Raw genomic sequence first — 23,730 nt, forward strand, 5'->3', positions numbered from 1 at the left:
TAGAGATAACAAATCTGGTGATTATTGACTTTAAAATGTCCTTTGTTGAGGTTGTATTCAATATTGTCAGCTGTTTCTAAGTGTTTTATTTTTCCTAAGGAATCAGGATTAATTAAGTCATCCGCTACTGTTATTTTTGTACTTATTGTAGTCAATATAAAATTGACAATGTGAAAAATAACATTGGGGCATTTCTTAAGTGTTGGGTGGAAAAAAAGTGTAAAACTTCATTGTTTAACCAAAGAAAATGATCCAGTGCGAGTAGGTTAGCCACTAACCTAATTATTGTAACCAAAATGTTTTTTTATATATATATTTCTTACTCATTTTCTGTTTCTTCTTTTTTTAGCATTCATTTTCTTAACTTTTTATACTTATTTTATTCTCCTTATGTTTTCACCTTTTCTTCAAGGAAATTGGTGGTCTGGCTTTGATCCAGCACTGTTTCAAGGACTTGTGGAATTGTACAAAGAGGTGGTTTTGTATCTGCTTCGGATGCAGAAGATGGGAATTTTGCCATCCGAGCACAGGACATTCACCTGCTTCCTCAGTACCTGTTTGAAATTTCTGGAGATTCTGCATTCTGTATGTATTATGAGTGATATACCTTGAATTCAACACAAATTATGAACCTGTTCTAAAAAACATTCTGTATGCTATATCAAGAAATAGGCGTAAAAAACTTAAAGAAAAAAAAAAAGATTTTAATAAACTTGCGTAAATATTTTATGCAAAACTGCTCTGATTTAGCTGTGCATACAATGCAATCTTAATATTTTGCTACATGGTTAGCAAACAAAATTAGTAACCATGGTTAATAGTTTTATGAAATAAATATCTGCATGGAGCATTTAAGAGAGCCAAGCCTTTTCTGTACTCAATTTATAGCAACAAAGAAAGATTATAACAGGGCATATCTAGAACATACAGTTATGAGTGGTTTACCGTATTTTTCGGACTATAAGCCGCTACTTTTTTCCCACGTTTTGAACCCCGCAGCTTAAACAACGAAGCGGCTAATTTATGAATTTTTCCTGGGTTTTTCCCGGTTTCACAAACTTCTAGCCAAAAAAAATTGAGCGACATAACATTAGACCAATGAAATTTCCGAACGGAAACGAAAAAACGCACCTCACCTGTGTTCTGAGCTGCACGGCATCGGGAGAAAAAACTTCCATCGGGTGATTTTTAAACGCACGACGATGCCAAAAGATAAACTCCCGAGAGAAATAGTTGTGAAAGGAAGGAAGAAGACAGTGAACAATGACTTACTTGGTCGGCTACTGTTAAGATACAAGCCGCTGTAGCGCGTTGAGTCTGGGTCATGGGATAGCTCACTAACTTCAGTTGCAACAGAAATCATATAAGCACAGACAGGTTTCCAAAACTCGTGCTTTTTTATTTTTCTTGGCAACAGTGTTACGGGTTAGTCAAAGAAACTTAGAAATGAGCATCAGAAAATAATAAGGACATATTCCTCGGTCTCCACACATGCAGTAATACCAGAAAAAATGCAGTGGCGTGCTATTCCCAAAATACCGCTATGCTCCTAAAGGAAGCGCATCATATTTCACCCGTTACACCGTGTGCAACGTGTCTTTTATTGAAGCATGTGTAAAGTACATTAGTGTAGACACCTGCGGCTTATAGACAGGTGTGGCTTATTTATGTTAAAAATAAAAATATTTGTAAAATTCAGTGGGTGCGGCTTATATATGGGTGCGCTTTATAGTCTGGAAATTACGGTATGTGTATTTTTTGGTCAAGAATTTAGCTTTATTGTATTCAATGTCTTCATTGTTTAATCATTAGATACCCTTACCAGTAAATACCATGTTTGGCTGATACACTTTACATAATACCTTGTAGGATTCAAGGTATTATGTATAAACATGTACCTTAAAAAAAAAAATGCAAACGCCACCTATTGAGTTAAACTATCTTTAATTGTGACATTTTATAAATCTTATAGTGGCTGCTAGTGCATGTTTTTTTTCCCCTTCACTTATGCTGGGTTGTTTCTTTCTGTAAAAAAAAAACATAATTTGAGTATGCAAGGTGAGGCAAATTGTGTAAATAAACAATTGTATTGTTTTAATGATCATTTTCGTTTAAAACATACACAGGCATTTTGTTCATTTGTAAAAATATAAGCATCTAGAATATATAATTAATTTTATTATTATGATAATATAGAAGACATGCTGTTTCAATGGTCCTCATGCTGAAGGCTGAAGTGATTTAACTTTTTGCTTCTATGTAACTGAAACTGTATTCACTTTTTTTCTAAATGTTACATCTAAAGATAATTTTCATTGTAATCATGTTATATTATTATTGCAGGTAAATGAGCGAGCTGGCCAAATAATTCAGTATGATAAATTTTACATACATGAACTGGAAGACCTGGTTGACATCAGGAGTGATTATGTTACATGGATCCAGCACCAGATGTTTTCTATTGTAAGTCATTTTCTCTTACATATTCACCACCTGATTACCATGTATTCAAAACAAGATACTGAATTTTTGGTTTCTGCTGGGAACTCTGAGCCAAATGATCAGAAACACCTACATTGTGCTTACAATCATTGTCATCTTCTCTTATCCCTCTACTATAATTTTAACTTTATATTATAACTTTTTTCCCACTCTTTGAATCCCGCGGCTTAAACAATGAAGCGGCTAATTTCTGGATTTTTCCTGGGTTTTTCCCAGAAATTGTTGTGAAAGGAAGGAGGAAGACAGTGAACAATGACTTACTTGGTAGGCTACTGTTTAGATACAAGCCATGTAACAGGCACTGTCTTCCGTTAAAGCCTGTGTAAAGTTCATTAGTTTCAATGTAGGCTTATAGACAGGTGCGGCGTATTTATGGTCAAAATAAAAATGTGTAAAATTCAGTGGGTGCGGCTTATATTTGGGTGCGCTTAATAGTCCGGAAATTACGGTAGTGTTATTATTGTCTGTACTTTTGAGAGTCACTAACAGCTGGAACCAAATTCCTTGTGTTAACACACTTGGCCATATGCTAAAAGCTACATGTTCTTTCCATAATAACAAAAGCAAAAATTAGATTTGTGATAGCTTTGCAGATTTTTTACATCTGCAGTATTTAGTCAGCATAAAACTTTTTATATTATCACATTACTTTTCCAACAGAAAATGTAATGTAACATTAAAAAAGATGTTTGTATGTCAGTAGAGAAAGTGCAGTTTCATGTGTCCAACAGACCATTTCTCAAACAACATTTAGGGTTGCTGGGTTTTGCATACAAAAAAGAGGAATGTTTGACAGTCTCCAGATGACTGTAGCAGATATCTCATTATTCTTGATATCCTTGATCCATGAAACATCATGTTGAATATAATAAATTGCCATGTTTTATTATGATGTGAGATGTAATGTAATAAACTTACATGAATATTAATCCTTAAGGGAAAAAAAATTCTGATCTTTCTACTAGGATATGGACTCTCAGGTCACCCTGTGCAAATACCCTTTTGTATTTGATGCTCAGGCAAAGACCACCCTGCTTCAAACTGATGCTGTTATACAGATGCAGGTGAGTCCAATAGAAATACTTCTCAGGAGACATACTACTCCTCAACTTTCCTCAACTCCTTCACAAGTCTGCTGTTTTCAAACAGATGGCGGTGGACCAAGCAGAAAGACAGAACCTCAGCTCTTTATTCCTGCCTGGTGGCATGGTGGAGTCAGTAAATCCATGCCTCATTCTCATAGTGCGCAGAGAAAATGTTGTTGAGGACACTATGGAGGTTTTGCGGAAGTCCAAAAATGTTGATTACAAGAAACCTTTAAAGGTTTTTATGACATTATCTTGTATCTCTTTATTTTTCTTTCACAAACAAGATATTTTACATTTTAAACTAAGATACACTATATGGACAAAAGTATCTGGACACCTGACATTTTCCATGCCATGTGTGTTTTTTCCCCCAAACCTACAAGTTGGAGGCACACAATTGTACAGGATGTATTTGGATGCGGAAGCATTCAATTTTCTCTTCTGAACTAGGAGACCCAAACCTGTTCAAACATAACAATGCCCACGTGCACAAAGCAAGCTCCATGTAGATATAGCTTAAATGGGTTGGAGTGGAAGATCTTGAGCTGTCTGTTATAGAGCTCTGACCTCAATCCTACTGAGCACCTTAGGGATGAAATTTGGGATGAACACTGAGTGCACCCCAGGCCTTCTCACCTCACCTACATCAGTACCTGACTTTACTAACACCATTTTGTCTGAATGATCACAAATATCCAAACCTTATGCTCAGGGTTGCACAAACCTTTGTCCATACAGTGTATATATTGAGTTTGATTAAAATGATTATCTAATAGATAAGGCTTTGTTATACCTGAATCACATTAAACATTTTTAAACACTAAACTGATTAAAAAAATAGTTTTTGATTAACTTCTAGTCCATTTACTTGTGAATTAAAATGATAAAAATGCATTGTTGCTGTATTTAGGTGATCTTTGTTGGAGAAGAGGCTGTGGATGCTGGGGGGGTGAGGAAAGAATTCTTCCTCCTCATCATGAAAGAACTGCTGGACCCCAAATATGGCATGTTCAGATATTACATGGATTCCAGACTCATCTGGTTTTCAGACAAGGTAATGATTAATCAGTGTAATCCGAATATATATATATATATATATATATATATATATATATATATATATATATATATATATATATATATATATATACTAGATTTAATAATAAAATTTTCCTGTTTTGCATTTTGATTTATTTATTCTTGTTTTGCAGACGCTAGAAGATATCGACTTATTCCACCTCATTGGGGTTATTTGTGGTTTGGCCATTTACAATCTGACTATAGTGGAACTAAATTTCCCTGTAGCCCTGTACAAGAAACTCTTGAAGAAACCTCCAACTCTGGAGGATTTGAAGGAGCTCATGCCTGTTGTTGGCAGGTAAGATATTCATAGTTGATTTCACTATGATAATGCTTCTTTTGTACAGGAATGTTTCCTAGGTACTGTAACACTATTTCTTTACCTTTGTATGTTTGACCATATACCATAGGAGTCTGCAAGAATTATTGGACTACACGGAAGATGACGTTGAGGAAACATTTTGCTTGAACTTCACAGTAAGAACAGTTGCATTTCGAAATAAAATGATGTTTCTTTAAGTATTATTATTAAATATGATTGTAATAAGTCACATATTACACATTTTGTTTTGTATCTTGCCATGCAATTGACCACAGTCTATGGAGTTTATTGATACAGTGTGAAGTCCCTAAGACCTCTGTCTTTGCGTCTGTCTTTTCCTTTTCTCTACTCCCTGTCCAAAAAACTACATAAATAATTTTTGTGTTGTTATTACCATAAGAAGTATTTTATGCAAAACAAAAATAACAATTTAGTGGTTATTGATCATAGGTGTAAATTAAGTATGTTTCAACACTAGAAATATGTTTTGGTTGCTTGAATTATCACAAAGGCTCTTATGTACCTACATCCTTCTCTAGTGTATATTGCATTCTCACCTCTCAATATTGATGGAGCAGGCTTTAGTGAATATGATCCTCTCATGGCCATTAAGATGCTGTTTTCTGCTCATCTAGACATAAAACTCAGAATAATTTTAAAACTATTTACAGTGCAAGTAGTAAAATAATAATTAATATATTTTTTAATACCAGTGTAAAATCTTTCTTATTCATAAAATAATGTTTTGGTTGTTTTCTGTTCGGAAAACTTTGGTGAAACTGAGGTATTGGAGCTGGTGCCTAATGGCACTAACATCAACGTAAACAACCACAACAGGTATTTCTTTTATTTTTTTAATTAGGCAATATTATTTTAAACCATGCAGAAATATCTATCAGAGAGCATCTACGCAAATGCTTCACTCTACAGAACTGATTCACATTCTTGTACACCTCTTTGACTACATATCTCAATGCTCCAGAACAGCTGAAGAATAAGGAAAATAAAAGAGAGAGAAGGTTGGATGATGTGGAGATGTGAGAGGTGAAGCATGATGATAGGTGGATAGGAGTAGTAAAGAGGAAGTGAAAGTAGCTATTAAAAGGATGAAGAGTGGAAAGTCGGTTGGACCAGATGACATACCAGTAGAAGCATGGAGATGTTTAGGAGAGATGGCAGTGGAGTTTATAACCAGGTTGATCAACAAAATCTTGGAAGGTGAGAGGGGGATGCCTGGAGAATGGAGAAGGAGTGTGCTGGTAGCGATTTTTAAGAATAAAGGTGATGTGCAGACCTGCAGTAACTACAGGGGAATTAAGTTGATCAGCCACACCTTTAGTTATGGTAAAGTGTAGTGGAAGCCAGACTGAGAGAAGAGGTGACCATCTGTGAGCAACAGTATGGTTTCATGCCTAGGAAGAGCACCACAGATGCATTATTTGCTTTGAGAATGTTGATGGAGAAGTTTAGAGAAGGTCAGAAGGAGTTGCATTGTGTGTTTGTGGATTTAGAAAAAACGTACGACAGGGTGGAGAGAGGGGTTTGGTATTTTATAAGGAAGTCAGGTGTGGCAGAGAAGGAATGGATATGTGCAATAGGAACGACAGACTAGTTTAAGGTGGAGGTGGGACTGCATCAAGGATCGGCAGTAGGCCGAGTACATAAGACAGAGTACATGAGTGTGAATGAGAGGGAGGGCAGTGGAGAGGTGCAGTTGCAGGAAGAAGAGGTGGTGGATGTGGATGAGTTAAAGTACCTGGGGTCAACAGTGCAAAGTAATAGTGTGTGTGTTAGAGAAGTGAAGAAAAGAGTGCAGGCAGGGTGGAGTGGGTGGAGAAGAGTGACAGGAGTGATTTGTGATAGTAGGGTATCTGCAAGAGTGAAAGGGAAAGTTTATAGGACTGTGGTGAGACCTGCGATGTTGTATGGATTAGAGACAGTGGCATTGAGTAAAAGACCGGAGGTGGAGCTGGAGCTGGCAGAGCTGAAGATGTTGAAATTTTCATTGGGAGTGACGAGGAACCCTAACAGGAGCAGCCGAAAGCAGAAGAAAATCCCAATGCTCCAGAATAATTAGTACATGCACTGTATGAACAAAAATCTGTAGACACCTAAGATTTGTATTTGCTTTTTGAACATCCCATTCCACATTGAGTCCCCAGTTGCTGTTATAATAATCTCCACTCTTCTTGAAAGATGTTCCACTAGATTTTGGAGTGCACTTGTGGAGATTTGTGCTCATTCAGCTACAAGAGTGTTAGTAAAGTCAGGTACTGATGTAGTGTGAGGAGGCCTGGGGTGCAGTCAGTGTTTATGAGTCCACCCCAAAGGTGTTTAATACGGTTAAGGTCAGAACTCAATAGTAATTTAGTCAGTTTTCCATTTTAAATCATTTATTCATGAATTCCATCATTGTTATGCTGCAATATGTTTTTTTGTGTGTGCCTCCAACTTACTTGTAACTTTTTAGGAAGAAGGGATTGGAATTGTCAGATGCCCCAATAAATTTGCCCATATCATTTATAAAAGGTGGTCTTCATCAAATACACTGATAATTGCCCCAATGTTAGTGTTTGTTGGTCTTATAATATCTATTTATAATTTTATATTTTATAACTAAGTATACATTTTTAATTGGCATCCTCAAAAGGTTTTGGTGGGGTTTTTTTTCCCATTTAATGCTGTTTTATTTTATATGGAATTAAACTGGTTTTGACATTATCCCACACTAAATAATAATGATTAAGTAATTATTTGTGATAGAAAGGGGCTACATTTAATCCAACATTAACTGTATGTTGTTGATTTAGCATACACATTCAACTATTTGTTTAGCTATTACTGCCTGAACCCCTCCAACTGATTAAAGCCAGTGTTTGCAAGCCAACTACAAATTATACATAAAGGACTGCATACAGTAAATTGTAAAATCTTGTACAGTTTTGCTTGGAACTTGGAAAGGGCTAAAATGTGAATGATCCCCAAGAACTGGTTGCAAAACACTATTTTTGTGTCCATAATGTGAAACGTTGTATAACATTGCGGCACACAGCAAAACTGTGTATGATGGCAGGCAACTTGGTTTTATATATACACGGTTTAAATATGTCTTCTACCATTTTTTTTTTACAGACAAGAGTTTGTAAATGCCTACGTTGACTACATTTTCAACTTTTCTGTGGCTCCTCTTTTCAATGCCTTCTATGCTGGATTCCACAAAATATGTGGAGGGAAAGTTTTGGAGCTTTTTCAGCCAAATGAACTGCAGGCCATGATTATTGGAAACACAAATTACGACTGGAATGAACTAGAGAAGGTATGGATATTTAAACTGGGGTGTTTGTTTTTTTTGCCTGAAATCAGCTGAATGTTATAATCAGTCCCCTCTAAAACCTTTGGGATATCAGGGCCACTAGTTACTTTTTACCATACACTGAGACATTTGATAATATTAATCAGAATTTCAGAATAAATTTCCTGCTATTTATATATATATATATATATATATATATATATATATATATATATATATATATATATATAGATATAGATATAGATATAGAACACGATGTAGATCGTTGGACCTTTTGTTATACCCACAATTTTTTCAAGTGACCACAAATATTGAAATATGTGATTGTCATGTGTTTCTTGTTGCCCAGAAGTGCTTTGGAAGAGTGATTGTTTAAACAGTAAATATCTCTAAATGTCTACTGTTGGTTTGAGCCATGGTTGTGAAAACCAGAGCGCTGAAAGAAAAAAAAGCTTTAAAAAAATGATCAGAATAATTTTGTCATAGCCAAGTGTTAAGAAATAGACAAAAAATGTACTAACCACCAGATATAAAATAGGTCAACCAAGGAAAATAGTAGTTGATGACATAAACATTGTGAGAGCTGTGAAGTAAACAAAGCAGAAACAACAATCACTGACATCACCAATTCTGCTGAAGGATACTATTTCAGTCCATCACTGAAAGAAGAATTATAAAGGCCTTTTTCCTTGCTGCTGCTCCTTATTGAAAACACAGAAAATGATAGTATTCTTGCACATTTGCAGTTGCAATCACTTCTGTTGCTTCTGCCCTCCTTTTAACAAACAGGTGCTTGACCATAATTCCGCCTCCAATACCACTGCCCTACTGAATCAAGCAGGGAAATCTGCCACACCTCTTTGCATCCACTGAAGTTGAACATGGTCTAAACAAAGGGTGAGAACCCATCCCAGTAGATAGTTTCGGAGAATGAGCAACATTTCACTTGTTGGCCAGATATTCCTTCTCGATTGCATTGTGTTTTCTCTTTCGCACTGAGAGCCTCTGACTGATGGACAGCATGGGGCCCTCCTCCCCTCCACCACCTGGGACAACACAGCCCCAGCTTTTCTATTGATTAAGGGGACTGAGGCAGAAAATCTGCTATGCCCAACCTCTATTTGTTTGTTTTACATTGTATTCATTGTAGCTGAATCGGCATGCAAATTTGAAAGGCCACAGGTAAGCGATTTGGAGTTTGACATGGGCACCGAAAACATGTACATTCTCCTGTAGCAGATTGTCCATTGTTGATTGCCCCAATGTGTGAAGTTTTGCTCTCAGGTCAAGACTCCGGTCAAGTGGTTAGAAGGTCCATTTTCTCAGTTTCCCTAATGATGGCATGAAGAAAAACCCCCTCTTTAAAAGAATTACATACATGGTCAACTAGGCTTTGGTTTATTGCTATTAGAGGCCGACCGATTCATTGGTTTTGCCAAGTAATCAGCAACGGTAGTTGAATGCTGGAACTATTGGCTAATGGCAGAAAACCATACCGATAGTTTTTTCTGGGTTGCTGGAGCAGTTGAGACGGTCTGTTGATGTTATACAGTGCGAGAGCTGCCTCTAGAGGTGAATCACTGACAACACATGCTGTTTGTTGAAGTCTTTTTAGTTCATTTTGAATGTAACTGTTTTTATTTATTTGGAGTGTTACTTTTGGATTGCTTGAACCCAGCCATTGGGGTTTCACAAGCCAGTGTACTCTTAGTGCCAGTCCTAAGAGCTGTGGGTTGTGTTAGGAAGGGCATCCAGCATAAAACGTGCCAAATCAAATATGTGGATCACGAAAGAGAAATTCATACCGGATCGGTCGAGACCCAGGTTACCAACGACCGCCACAGATATTGTTAGCCAACAGGGTACCGGTGGAAATTAGGCTACTGTTGGCTGAAGGAGGAGAAGGAGAGGTGGAAGATGTCTACAGAGACAGCTGGGAAAAGAGAAGTGTAGGAAAATAGAGGTTAGGGTTGGTACTATGACTGGTAAAGGGAGAAAGGTAGCTGATATGATGGAGAGAAGAAAGGTGGATATGTTGTGTGTTCAGGAGACCAAGTGGAAAGGTAGTAAGGCCAGGAACATTGGAGGTGGGTTTAAACTGTTCTATTATGGTGTGGATGGAAAGAGAAATGGCATAGGGGTGATTTTAAAGGAAGAGTACAGTAAGAGTGTAGTGGAGGTAAAAAGAGTTTCTGATAGGATTATGAACATGGAAGTTAAAGTGGTGATGATAAATGTCATCAGTGCTTATGCTCCACAAGTGGGTTGTGAGATGAAGGAGAAGGAAAAAATTCTTGAGTGAGTTAGATGAAGGGGTAGACGGTGAACCTAGGAGTGAAAGATTGGTGATTGGGGCAGATTTCAATGGGCAGGTGAAGGGAACAGAGGAGATGGGTAGGTGATGGGTAGGTATGGCTTTAAGGAGAGGAATGTGGAAGGGCAGATGGTGGTAGATTTTGCTAAAAGGATGAAAGTGGCAGTGATGAACACTTATACATTACCCTATGATCCTCCTTCTTTTTTTCAAATAAGAGTGGAGGAAGGTGCACAACCCAGCCATTAGGGAAGCAGAAGCCAGAGCACTCTTAGTGTCGGTCCCAAGCCCGGATAGATGGGGAGGGTTGCGTTAGGAAGGGCATCCAGCGTAAAACATGTGCCAAATCGAATATGCTGGTCACGATTAAGAATTTCATACCGGATCGGTCGAGGCCCGGGTTAACAACAACTGCCACAGGTATCGTTGGCCAACAGGGTACCGGTAAAATTGGGCTACTGTTGGCCGAAGGAGAAGAAGGAGTGGAGGAAGACATCTACAGAGGCGACAGGGAAAGGAGAAGTGTAGGAGAGCGGAGGTTCGGGTTGGTACTTTAAATGTTGGCACTATGACTGGTAAAGGGAGAGAGATAGCTGAAATGATGGAGAGGAGAAAGGTAGATATGTTGTGTGTTCAGGAGACCAAGTGGAAAGGGAGTAAGGCCAGGAACATTGGGGGTGGGTTTAAACTGTTTTATAATGGTGTGGATGGAAAGAGAAATGGTGTAGGGGTGATTCTGAAGGAAGAGTACAGTAAGAGTGTAGAGGAGGTGAAGAGAGTTTCTGATAGGGTAATGATTGTAAAGCTGGAAGTTGAAGGGATGATGATAAATGTCATCAGTGCCTATGCTCCACAAGTCGGCTGCGAGATGGAGGAGAAGGAAAGATTCTGGAGTGAAGAGATGTTTAGGAGAGATGGCAGTGGAGTTCTTAACCAGGTTGTTCAACAAGATTTTGGAAGGTGAGAGGATGCCTGAGGAATGGAGAAGGAGTGAGCTGGTACCAATCTTTAAGAATAAGGGAGATGTGCAGACCTGCAGTAACATTCAGGGGAATAAAGTTGATCAGCCACACCTTTAGTTATGGTAAAGTGTAGTGGAAGCCAGACTGAGAGAAGAGGTGACCATCTGTGAGCAACAGTATGGTTTCATGCCTAGGAAGAGCACCACAGATTAAGGTACATGGTACCTGGTTTCAGTGGTGCAAAGTAATGGAGAGTGTGTTAGAGAAGTGAAGAAAAGAGTGCAGGCAGGGTGGAGTGGGTGGAGAAGAGTGATAGGAGTGATTTGTGATAGTAGGGTATCTGCAAGAGTGAAAGGGAAAGTTTATAGGACTGTGGTGAGGCCTGCATTGTTGTATGGTTTAGAGACAGTGGCATTGAGTAAAAGACAGGAGTTGGAGCTGGAGGTAGCAGAGCTGAAAATGCTAAGATTTTCGTTGGGAGTGACGACGATGGACAGGATTAGAAATTAGTTTATTAGAGGGACAGCGCATGTAGGACGTTTTGGTAAAAAGGTGAGGGAGGCGAGATTGAGATGGTTTGGACATGTGCAGAGGAGGGACATGGGGTATATCGGTAGGAGAATGCTGAGGATGGAACCACCAGGAAAGAGGAAAAGAGGAAGGCTATGGAGGAGGGTCATGAATGTGGTGAGGGAAGACATGCAGGTAGTTGGGTTGAAATAGGAAAATGTAGAGGACAGGGGCATATAGAGACGGATGATTCGCTGTGGTGACCACTTATAGAAGAATCCGAAAGAAGAAGAAGACGACTTTTTCGTTTGCTTGAATGCATATCTTTTATTTTCTTAAGTATTTATTAATGTAATATATTAATATTAATATTATTTAGCACATTTTCTTGATTCAGTGCTGTTTTTTTATTTTTTTTGTTTGTAATAAAGTTCAGTAGTTTTTTTCTCTTTTTTTATTATTATTATTATTATTATTATTATTAATTTTTTTATTTTTTTATCCAGTATCCTTTTTCAAAACTATCAGTTGATTAATCGGTTATCGGCAAGTACAATCCAACCAGCTATCAGTACTGGTAAAATCGGGTGACATTTACTTGTTACTGCTGCATGATGAAGATTGTTTAAATTTGATTGGAAGCATTTCTCTTTCAGCCGAGGGATTGTTTCTGTACATTTGTGAAGTTATTATTTTTCTACTATCATCAATAAAGATGTGTCCTATTTCAGAAGCAGCCATGCAAGGCCAAGCCAGGACACTACCTCCACTGTGCTTCAACCATTAACTTGTTTTACCGCCACAAGCAGATAGCTTCTATATGTTTATATTGAGTTCAGAGCTGTAGCTCACTTCATAACTGTAGTCATTGCATTGCACAGGTTACTCCCAATGCCCATCATGTGTAAGTGTCTACACAGTTTTATTAATCGGAATGTTTCAGTGAAAAATTTGTTTTTAAAAAGGAACAATTTATGGCAAATGCTGATCACTCCCTACATCTAACAATTAGCAGTTCTTTATATGTCTTGTTGGTAAGATATTTAACTATTTATCTGATATTTAAGCAATTTTTAACTGAAAAACCTCTTTCTTCCCAAAACTTAAGGGAACAGCTTTATGTCAAATTACTTATGTTGACCAAAATATTCGCTTTTAAATAAACATATTCTTACATGTAGTATTTGTGAATACCTAACAACACAAATTGTAAAAAAAAAATAAAAACTCTACAGTGACAATGGTACTAATTGGGGGGAAATAAATGCAGTAAATATTTTTAAATTAAGTTTATTTATTTATTTGTTTGTTTTTGATTATTATTATTATTATATTTATTTATTTTTTTACATCTCTTTTAGAACACAAAGTACAAGGGAGAGTACTGGCCTGAGCACCCAACGATCAAATTCTTCTGGGAGGTTTTCCATGAGTTGCCTCTGGAAAAGAAGAAGCAGTTCCTCTGTAAGTAAAAACAAGCTTTCTAACTGTTGAAATTAGAAAAAAGTTTTTATTTATTAATTCATTTTCAGACATTGCTATTAGTCATGGTACTGGGGGCTGGGCATGGGGAAGGTATATTTCAAGTGCATTTAGAAAGTATTCAGAACCCCTTTACTTTTTAAAATTTTGTTAATTTACAGCCTGATGCTCTAGTTGTTTAAAATAATTTTATTTCTCACATTCAAAAATTTTTTTTTTTGTTAATACTCATTACACTGAACCCAGCCATTAGGGAGGCACAAGCCAGTGTACTCTTAGTGCCGGTCCCAAGCCCAGGTAAACGGGGAGGGTTGCGTTAGGAAGGGCATCCAGCGTAAAAACGTGCCAAATCAAATATGCGGATCACAAATGAGATTTTCATACCGGATCGGTCGAGGCCCAGGTTAACAACGACCGCCGCAGGAATCGTTAGCCGACAGGGTACCGGTGGAAATTTGGCTACTGTTGGCCGAAGGAGGAGAAGGAGAGGAGGAAGACGTCTACAGAGACGGCAGGAAAAGGAGCAGTGTAGGAGAGTGGAGGTTCGGGTTGGTACTTTAAATGTTGGTACTATGACTGGTAAAGGGAGAGAGATAGCTGAAATGATGGAGAGGAGAAAGGTAGATATGTTGTGTGTTCAGGAGACCAAGTGGAAAGGGAGTAAGGCCAGGAACATTGGGGGTGGGTTCAAACTGTTCTATCATGGTGTGGATGGGAAGAGAAATGGTGTAGGGGTGATACTGAGGGAAGAGTACAGTAAGAGTGTAGTGGAGGTGAAGAGAGTTTCTGATAGGGTGATGAACGTGAAGCTGGAAGTTGAAGGGATGATGATAAATGTCATCAGTGCCTATGCTCCACAAGTTGGCTGTGAGATGGAGGAGAAGGAAAGATTCTGGAGTGAATTAGATGAAGTGGTAGATGGTGTACCTAGGAAAGAACGATTGGTGATTGGGGCAGACTTTAATGGGCATGTTGGTGAAGGGAACAGAGGTGATGAGGAGGTGATGGGTAGGTATGGTTTTAAGGAGAGGAATGTGGAAGGGCAGATGGTGGTAGATTTTGCTAAAAGGATGGAAATGGCAGTGGTGAACATTTATTTTAACAAGAAGGAAGATCATAGGGTGACGTATAAGAGTGGAGGAAGGTGCACACAGGTGGATTATGTTCTATGCAGGAGATGCAACCTGAAGGAGATTGGAGACTGTAAGGTGTTGGCAGGGGACAGTGTAGCTAGACAGCATCGGATGGTGGTCTGTAAGATGGTTTTGGTGGCGAAGAAGAAGATAAGGAGAGTGAGGACTGAAAGAAGAATAAGATGGTGGAAACTGAAGGAGGAAGAGTGTAGTGTGAGGTTCAGGGAAGAGGTCAGACAGGAGCTCGGTGGTGATGAAGAGGTGTTGGGTGATTGGGAACCTACTGCAGGAGTAATGAGGGAGGCAGCTAGAAAAGTACTTGGTGTGACATCTGGAAATAGAAAGCAAGACAAAGAGATGTGGTGGTGGAATGAGGAAGTGCAGGAGAGCATTAGGAGAAAGAGGTTGGCAAAACAGAAGTGGGATAGACAGAGTGATGAGAAAAGTAGGCAGGAGTACAAGGGGATGCGGCAGCAGGTAAAGAGGGATGTAGCGAAAGCCAAGGAAAAGGCATATGAGGAGCTGTATGAGAGGTTGGACACTAAGGAAGGAGAAAATGATTTATACCGATTGGCCAGGCAGAGGGACCGAGCTGGGAAGGATGTACTGCAAGTTAGAGCAATAAAGGATGGAGAGGGAAATGTGTTTACTAGTGAGGAGAGTGTGTTGAGAAGGTGAAGGGAATATTTTGAGCAGCTGTTGAATGAGGAAAATCAGAGAGAGAGAAGGTTGGATGTTGTGGAGTTGGTAAAGCAGGATGTAGATAGGATTAGTAAGAAAGAAGTGAGAGCAGCGATTAAGAAGATAAAGAGTGGAAAGTCAGTTGGACCAGATGACATACCTGTAGAAGCATGGAGATGTTTAGGAGAGATGGCAGTGGAGTTTTTAACCAGATTGTTTAACAAGATTCTGGAAGGTGGGAGGATGCCTGAGGAATGGAGAAGGAGTGTGCTGGAACCGATCTTTAAGAATAAGGGAGATGTGCAGACCTGCAGTAACTACAGGGGAATTAAGTTGATCAGTCACACCATTAGGTTATGGGAAAGAGTAGTGGAAGCCAGGCTGAGAGAAGAGGTGACCATCTGTGAGCAACAGAAAAAGAAAACATTTCTTTTTCTTTTTTTTCAAAAAAAAAGAAGAAAGAGCACCACCAGAGATGCCTTATTTGCTTTAAGGATGTTGATGGAGAAGTATAGAGAAGGACAGAAGGAATTGCATTGTGTATTTGTGGATTTAGAGAAGGCGTACGACAGAGTGCCAAGAGAGGAGTTGTGGTATTGTATGAGGAAGTCAGGTGTGTCAGAGAAGTATGTGAGGGTGGTGCAGGACATATATGAGGACAGTGTGACAGCAGTGACGTGTGCAGTAGGAACGACAGACTGGTTCAGGGTGAGGGTTGGACTACATCAAGGATCGGCCCTGAGCCCTTTCCTGTTTGCAGTGGTGATGGACAGGTTGACGGACGAGGTCAGACAGGAGTCTCCCTGGACTATGATGTTTGCAGATGATATTGTGATTTGTGGTGAGAGTAGAGAGCAGGTTGAGAAGAGCCTGGAGAGGTGGAGATATGCGCTGGAGAGAAGGGGAATGAGAGTCAGTAGGAGTAAGACAGAGTACATGTGTGTGAATGAGAGGGAGGGCAGTGGAGTGGTGCGGTTGCAGGGAGAAGAGGTGGAGAAGGTGGAGGAGTTCAGGTACCTGGGGTCAACAGTGCAAAGTAATGGAGAGTGTGTTAGAGAAGTAAAGAAAAGAGTGCAGGCAGGGTGGAGTGGGTGGAGAAGAGTGACAGGAGTGATTTGTGATAGAAGAGTATCTGCAAGAATGAAAGGGAAAGTTTATAGGACTGTGGTGAGACCTGCGATGTTGTATGGTTTAGAGACAGTGGCATTGAGTAGAAGACAGGAGGTGGAGCTGGAGGTAGCAGAGCTGAAGATGTTGAGGTTTTTGTTGGGAGTGACGAGAATGGACAAGATTAGAAATGAGTTTATTAGAGGGACAGCGCATGTAGGATGTTTTGGTGACACGGTGAGGGAGGCGAGATCGAGATGGTTTGGACATGTGCAGAGGAGGGATATGAATTATATTGGTAGAAGAATGCTGAGGATGGAGCCACCAGGTAGGAGGAAAAGAGGAAGGCCAAGGAGGAGGTTTATGGATGTGGTGAGGGAAGACATGCAGGTAGTTGGTGTGACAGAGGCAGATGTAGAGGACAGGGTGGTATGGAGACGGATGATCCGCTGTGGCGACCCCTAATGGGAGAAGCCGAAAGAAGAAGAAGAATACTCATTACACTGCCAAAAGTGCTTCAACTAAGTACTGACTAAAGCGCTGAATACTTATAGACATTATATTTAAATAAAATTCAATTAACAGTGCAAAGTAATGGAGAGTGTGTTGGTGAAGTGAAGAAAAGAGTGCAGGCAGGGTGGAGTGGGTGGAGAAGAGTGGCAGGAGTGATTTGTGAAAGAAGAGTATCTGCAAGAGTGAAAGGGAACGTTTATAGGACTGTGGTGAGACCTGCGATGTTGTATGGATTAGAGACAGTGGGATGGAGTAAAAGACAGGATTTTTCATTGGGAGTGACGACAATGGAAAGGATTAGAAATAAATTTAAAAGAGGGACAGCGCATGTAGGATGTTTTGAGGGAGGAGCAATTGAGATGGTTTGGACATGTGCAGAGGAGGGACATGGGTTATATCGGTAGAAGAATGCTGAGGATGGAGCCACCAGGAAGGAGGAAAAGAGGAAGGCCAAGGAGGAGGTTTATAGATGTGTATAATAATATATGAGATAATAGTCTTTGTTAAATAGTTTGCTTTGCAAGCACCACTAATTATTGTTGTTATTATTATTATTATTATTATTATTATTATGAAAAAAAAAACCCATGCCATGCTGCAGAGATAAATGAGTGCTCTATATTCCAGCTTATAAAACTGTTTCAAACATTTAGCCTTACTTTACCTTTTTGGTTTGTTATTGTATTTGTTTATTACTGTTTTCCCTTTTCTAATAATTCTGGTTGGTATCTGCAGTGTTTCTCACAGGTAGTGATCGAATCCCAATCCTGGGAATGAAGAGTCTCATCTTGGTTATTCAGCCAACAGGAGGTGGAGAGAACTATCTTCCTGTTGCACACACTTGCTTCAATCTTTTAGATTTGCCCAAGTATACAAGAAAAGAAAACCTCAAAGAGAAGCTTCTACAGGCAATTGAACACAATCAGGGCTTCAATCTGGTATGAAAGTTTACAGGAACACATTAGTTTCCAGACCACAGATGTTTGAACCCGCCAATTAAAAAAGACTTGAGAGGTCAATACTCATGGGAGTTTAATATAAATAAATGATCTCATTAGATTGCACTGTCGATTAAATGACTATACTCAGCAATTAAAGCTTTGTTTACACCGTGTGCACATTTGATTATTTTTCTGTTCTTTGGAAACGTCTGCCAAATATAAGCTTTTGGGGTGTTTTTTTGTTATGTGTGTTTAATAGTGCTGCTGAATTTCACTAAGGTCGAAATCTCTTGCCTGCTCATTGTTCAATACTGATTTACTTTTTACAAAATAAAACAGTTTAGTGATTTGATGCATAAAGCTAACTTGCCAGCCTTATTTAACCTCTGGAGATTGAGTCTTTGGTTCTTGGTGTAGTTGCAAATAAACTCTACTGATTTGGATTTTTTATTAATTATTTTATATTACTGTCTTTATGATACACAAAGAGATGTTTAATGTATCTTAACTGAGAATAGTGATAAAAATTAGTCAAATTATTTGCTAGAAAGGTGTATGTGTGTGTGTGTGTGTGTGTGTGTGTGTGTGTGTGTGTGTGTGTGTGTGTGTGTGAGAGAGAGAGAGAGAGAGAGAGAGAGAGAGAGAGAGAGAGAGAGAGAGAGAGAGAGAGAGAGAGAAACTGGTTTATTGAAATCATCATTCCTTTGATTTTATTTTTGTCCCAAATGTATTGGATTGTCAAAAGTTGAGTGAATCGCAATACATTAAATATAGTTTATCAAAGTTCATCAAAGGTTTGCTGTAACTTAGATTAAACAAAATGTCCTCCTAGTGCATATAAAAGTTTTTAATTTGCTGAAATTCTGTTTTTAAAACTGCACAGGGTAAAATTACTCCATATTATTACATTTAGCATTGTTACCTGAAATGATTTTGCTCAGAACTACCCTATTCCTGTCCCCCATGCTAGTGGAGTTCGCTGAATGTTAAAATGCAAGCAGTGTACCGACTGACTACAGAATCAACACATTGCGGAGAGTATGTAATGGCAAAATGAGGAGGTGCTGTTTTCCTCTTTACATGTACTTTTCCACCATGGTGTCTGTTTTATGCTTAAAAGCTACATTTAATCAATGTTCATCTCATCATAGCATAATGATAAATGCTTTTCTAGCATTTATAACACATGAGAACAGATTGACGGTTGTGCAATGGGCAGTGTTTCTTCTTCCCAGCTCCAGGGTCCTAGGTGACGGACTTGGTCTAGCCCGTGTGTCCATGTCTACTTGTATCCATGTGGGTTCCCTTCAATTTCCCAGGTTTCCAACCACCTCCTGAAATATCATTTGATATACAGAGTTCATGGGAGAGGCTCTGGATCCACCACAACTCTCACCAGGATAAAGCAGTTACTGAGAGCAAGTGACTGAGAGACAAAGGAGCTTCCACAGTGTTTTTTTTTTTTTTATACATATACTAGTTGTTAATTATTACATGGTTTGTTATACATAATCCTAAGAGCCCAGGGCAATGCATGGAGAATATGTCGGCATAAGGTAAACGTGGATTATTACATTATATAATCTTAAAATGCAAAAGCATTGCACATCACATCTGGTTTAATAAAACTTCCAAATATGTTATATTGTGCTTGTTTTTTCTTTCTTACAAAATTGGCCAGCTGCCACTCCCTACCAACCAGCTTTCTTCTCTTATATGACAGTTAGCACATAAATATCCTATACTGTAGGCCAGCCTTTTACTTTATAACCTGCTGCTCATGCAGCTTCACACAGGTAGTATAACATAAAAAGAGATGATCGATGAACGAGAAACTAATCTTAGCCCTCCATTGTGCATATATAATTTAAAATGTTAAATAAAAAAAGTATAAGATATACAGTGCTGCCTACTGTTTGAGATAAACGCATGACCTATGTCATTAAACTAAATTTATCTACATATAAACCTTTAACTGGATGCAGATTTGCTCACACTTAATCCAAACAAGTCTCTTCTTAAAGGGTGAAAAGGAGTTAACTAGTACAAAGGTATTGCATAAGGGCTGTCAAAATATTTTAGAAGGATTTACCTTTTAGGCAGTGCTCGAATAATAATTAAAATAAGTCAAGTCTTATGGGGGGGTTCCCAGTTGTTGTGTAATTTGTAAATTTTTTTTACTAAAATAATCCTGAGTATTTTTTACTTGTCATGGAGGTATTTTTTTTACCTTATGAGGGGGGGTCCTGGATCCCCCCAGGCCCCCCCTCAAATCCAGTACTGCTTTTAGGAAATGGAAATTGATAAGATGATGTTGGAAAGGAAACGAGAGTTAAGTTATGGAATGGAGTCTTGAGCTATGGCTGACAAATGTAAGGGAAAAAGTCAAGTGATAAAGAGGTCAAATGTATGTGAAAGCTTGACCACTCACCCATTTGTGGATGCTAAAAAACACCACTTCAGACTTCAGTTCCACATCTGCTTTGTTTGAACTACCTTCACTCTTTCCAGTAGATTATGGTATGTGGCTAACAGCAATAGTAAGGTCAGGCATTAGGACAGTGTTCCAATTTAACCCAAAAAGGTTCAGTGTACTTAAATTTATTACTCTACTCAGGCAGTTTAAGTTCTTTCACATTAATATTGTCAAAAGTACATTGTTCTGGATTTTACTTCTGGGCATTGCCTTTTTCAAACATATTTAGACTCCTTACTGCTCAAGTCTATCTTATTGCTCAGCCTTTATGGCAACAGTTTCATTGGCTCTGGACATGTACTTTGCACAATGACAGTAAAGTTGAAAGTAATCTAATCTAATCTAAAACAGTTTGGGGAAGACCCTTGTTTGGCCATTTGGTCTCTTGTGACAGTTTTGTCTTACTGTAGTACAATAAGCCACAATACCTTTCTAAAAACTTCTAAAAAAAATATTTTGGATAATCAGAAGAACCATGGCTTACTCTCTTGTCAAAAATGACTGAAATCCAAAGATTGGTCATTAGAGAGCATAAACCATTGATTTAATCCTGTAACATGTTTTTAAAAAATGTTACCATACCAATTGCACTTCAGTTAGCATGGGCTTACATAACCCACATTCTACAATTCATTTCCTACAGTAGTAACAATTATATATATATTTTTAAAATAATTTGTTTTAGGTATATGGTTGATTCTTTTCTGAACTTTACTTCTTCTATCAGCTGCTCCCATTAGGGGTCGCCACAGTGGATCCTCCAATTCCATTCCACCCTATCCTCTACATCTGCCTCTTTCATATTCACCACCTGCATGTCTTCCCTCACCACATCCATAAACCTCCTCCATGGTGGCTCCATCCTCAGCATTCTTCCACCGATATACTCCATGTCCCTCCTCTGCACATGTCCAAACCATCTCAAACTTGCCTTTCTCACTCTGTCTCCAAAATGTCCTACATGCGCTCTCCCTCTAATAAACTAATTTCTAATCCTGTCCATCGTCATCACTCCCAATAAAAATCTCAACATCTTTAGCCCTGTTACCTCCAGCTTCACCTCCTGTCTTTTAGTCAATGCCACTGTCTCTAAGCCATACAACATCGCAGGTCTCACCACAGTCCTATAAACTTTCCCTTTCACTCTCGCAGATACCCTACTATCACAAACCACTCCTGACACTCTTTTTCCCCTATTACACCCTGCCTGCACTCTTTTCTTCACTTCTTTACACACTCTCCATCACTTTGCACTGTTGATCCCTGGTACTTTACGTGTTCACCTTCTCCACCTCTTCTTCCTGGAACTTCACCACTCCACCGCCCTCTGCCTCATTCACACACATGTACTCTGTCTTACTGACTTTCATTCCCCTTCTCTCCAGCACGTACCTCCACCTCTCCAGGCTCTTCTCCACCTGCTCCCTACTCTCCCCACTAGTCACAATATTATCCGCAAACATCATAGTCCACGGAGACCTCGTCTATCTTGTCTGTCAGCCTGTCTGTCACCACTGCAAACAGGAAAGGGCTCAGATTCGATCCTTGATGCAGCCTAACCTCCACCCTAAACTAGTCTGTCGTTCCTACTGCACACTTCACTGCTGTCACACTGTCCTTATACATGTCCTGCACCACCCTGATATACTTCTTTGCCACACCTCACTTCCTAATAAAATACCAAATCCCTCTCTCCACCCTGTCGTATGCTTTCTCTAAATCTACAAACACACAATGCAACTTCTTCTGACCTTCTCTATACTTCTCCATCAACATTCTTAAAGAAAATATTGCATCTGTATTGCTCTTCCTTGGCATAAAACCATACTGTTGCTCACAGATAGTCACCTCTTCTCTCAACCTGGCTTCCACTGCTTATTCCCATAACTTAATGGTGTGACTGATCAACCTTATCCCAAAAAGCACCAGATTTTAACACGAATGGTATTGTTTTGTCAAACAGACAAAAACATGAAAATGATGAATAGGACATGTGGCTTTGCATGGTTAAAAGACATACAGCTGTTATCACTTAGGGTGTACTCACTTTTGTTGCCAGCTATTTTGAAAATAATGGCTGTATGTTGAGTTATTTTCAGAGGACAGCAAATGTGTACTGCTATACAAACTGCACATTGACTACTCTAAAATATTTCAAAGTTTTATTTTTATAGTATTGTCCCTTAAAAGGAAATACTTAAATGGTTGCTTAAATGTGAGAGATGTACTCACTTTTGTGAGATACTGTATATGTTTTGGATCATAAGCAGATTCTTTCTTTCTTTACACCTTTGCTGTTTAATCAATTGTTAAAACATGGTTAACCTCAACCCTGTATTTCATTGTGAAAGTCAATTTGGCTTTTGAATTTAGGGCTCTAACAACCATAGATATACTGAGCTATTAATTATTTGAACAATCGATCCTGACAGGCACACATGGGCAACTAGAAACACTTCTTTGTCATATGTGTCAATAATTTTCGATGACTTAAGAAATGGAGGATTAAACCGAGCTATATTCATTTTTCGACTCAGACCCAAATGGACTTATTATTCATCTGTTCAAAAAATATAATTTCTGCAAAGTTACACTGTCACACAGTTTAGTGTACCTGAATTCATCTTAGATAAGATCAACTTAATATTTAACAAAATGTAAACTGAAATTTTTTATCAAATTCTTTATTTACATGATGGTGGTCAAATCTTGAATGCAGTGTTTTCATTTTGACATGTCTTGTGAGCTTTAAAGGTAACACTCTAAATAACAACAATAAAAACCGACTGTAACACTGTATGGCAATCCTTAATGGTTACTACAAAGCATATAGTTCAAGAATTCTCTCTTACTTTTAATTACAGAGTTTGTGTCCTGTATCTATATGGTTTGGAGAATAACTTGTACTATCTATCTATCTATCTATCTATCTATCTATCTATCTATCTAGCTATCTAGCTAGCTAGCTAGCTAGCTAGCTATCTAATCTAATCTAATCTAATCTAATCTAAACTAATCCAATCTAATCTAATGTTATCTATCCATGTCCATCCAGCCGGAGCTCCTCCTACTCAGCGAGACCCTGGTTTTGACGTCATCACAATGACAGAGGAGAAGGTACAGTGTCTTTTATGGTGCTCGGAGGTAAATATTGTGATGGACCAGAGACTGTCCGCTTTTCCTGCAGCAGAGACAAGCTGTATGAGACGGTTTTATTGGCGTTATTTCCTGGAATATGCTGGACTTGGCGCTTTGGTGTAGTGGAGCGGCTGTCCCAGAGGAGGTTAGCTGTGTGCTGGGTGAGGT

The 23,730-nt window shown here is 38.7% G+C and overlaps 2 protein-coding genes across 5 annotated transcripts in view; both read left to right on the forward strand.

Annotated features, from left to right (window-relative positions):
• Positions 1 to 18,402, forward strand: part of herc4 (HECT and RLD domain containing E3 ubiquitin protein ligase 4) — a 47,427-nt gene extending 29,025 nt beyond the window's left edge. The window contains exons 14-24 of the mRNA XM_083540170.1: positions 413 to 585; positions 2,344 to 2,463; positions 3,468 to 3,566; positions 3,652 to 3,825; positions 4,501 to 4,644; positions 4,802 to 4,968; positions 5,081 to 5,147; positions 5,747 to 5,829; positions 8,125 to 8,308; positions 13,453 to 13,555; positions 17,743 to 18,402. Coding sequence (XP_083396296.1) covers positions 413 to 585; positions 2,344 to 2,463; positions 3,468 to 3,566; positions 3,652 to 3,825; positions 4,501 to 4,644; positions 4,802 to 4,968; positions 5,081 to 5,147; positions 5,747 to 5,829; positions 8,125 to 8,308; positions 13,453 to 13,555; positions 17,743 to 17,951 — 1,523 coding nt within the window. The 3' untranslated portion in view covers positions 17,952 to 18,402. The remainder of the gene's footprint in view (positions 1 to 412; positions 586 to 2,343; positions 2,464 to 3,467; positions 3,567 to 3,651; positions 3,826 to 4,500; positions 4,645 to 4,801; positions 4,969 to 5,080; positions 5,148 to 5,746; positions 5,830 to 8,124; positions 8,309 to 13,452; positions 13,556 to 17,742) is intronic.
• A 5,100-nt stretch (positions 18,403 to 23,502) lies between these two features.
• The window catches only part of lyst (lysosomal trafficking regulator), a 93,770-nt gene continuing 93,542 nt past the window's right edge, over positions 23,503 to 23,730 (forward strand). For 2 of the 4 annotated variants that reach the window (XM_083539823.1, XM_083539826.1), the window contains exon 1: positions 23,503 to 23,728. The gene's annotated coding sequence lies outside the window, so the exon portion shown is untranslated. The remainder of the gene's footprint in view (positions 23,729 to 23,730) is intronic. The other 2 variants (XM_083539827.1, XM_083539828.1) reach the window with 1 other exon arrangement.

This window comes from Silurus aristotelis (assembly GCF_946808225.1).
Source record: "Silurus aristotelis genome assembly, chromosome: 4".
NCBI classification, from domain to species: domain Eukaryota; kingdom Metazoa; phylum Chordata; class Actinopteri; order Siluriformes; family Siluridae; genus Silurus; species Silurus aristotelis.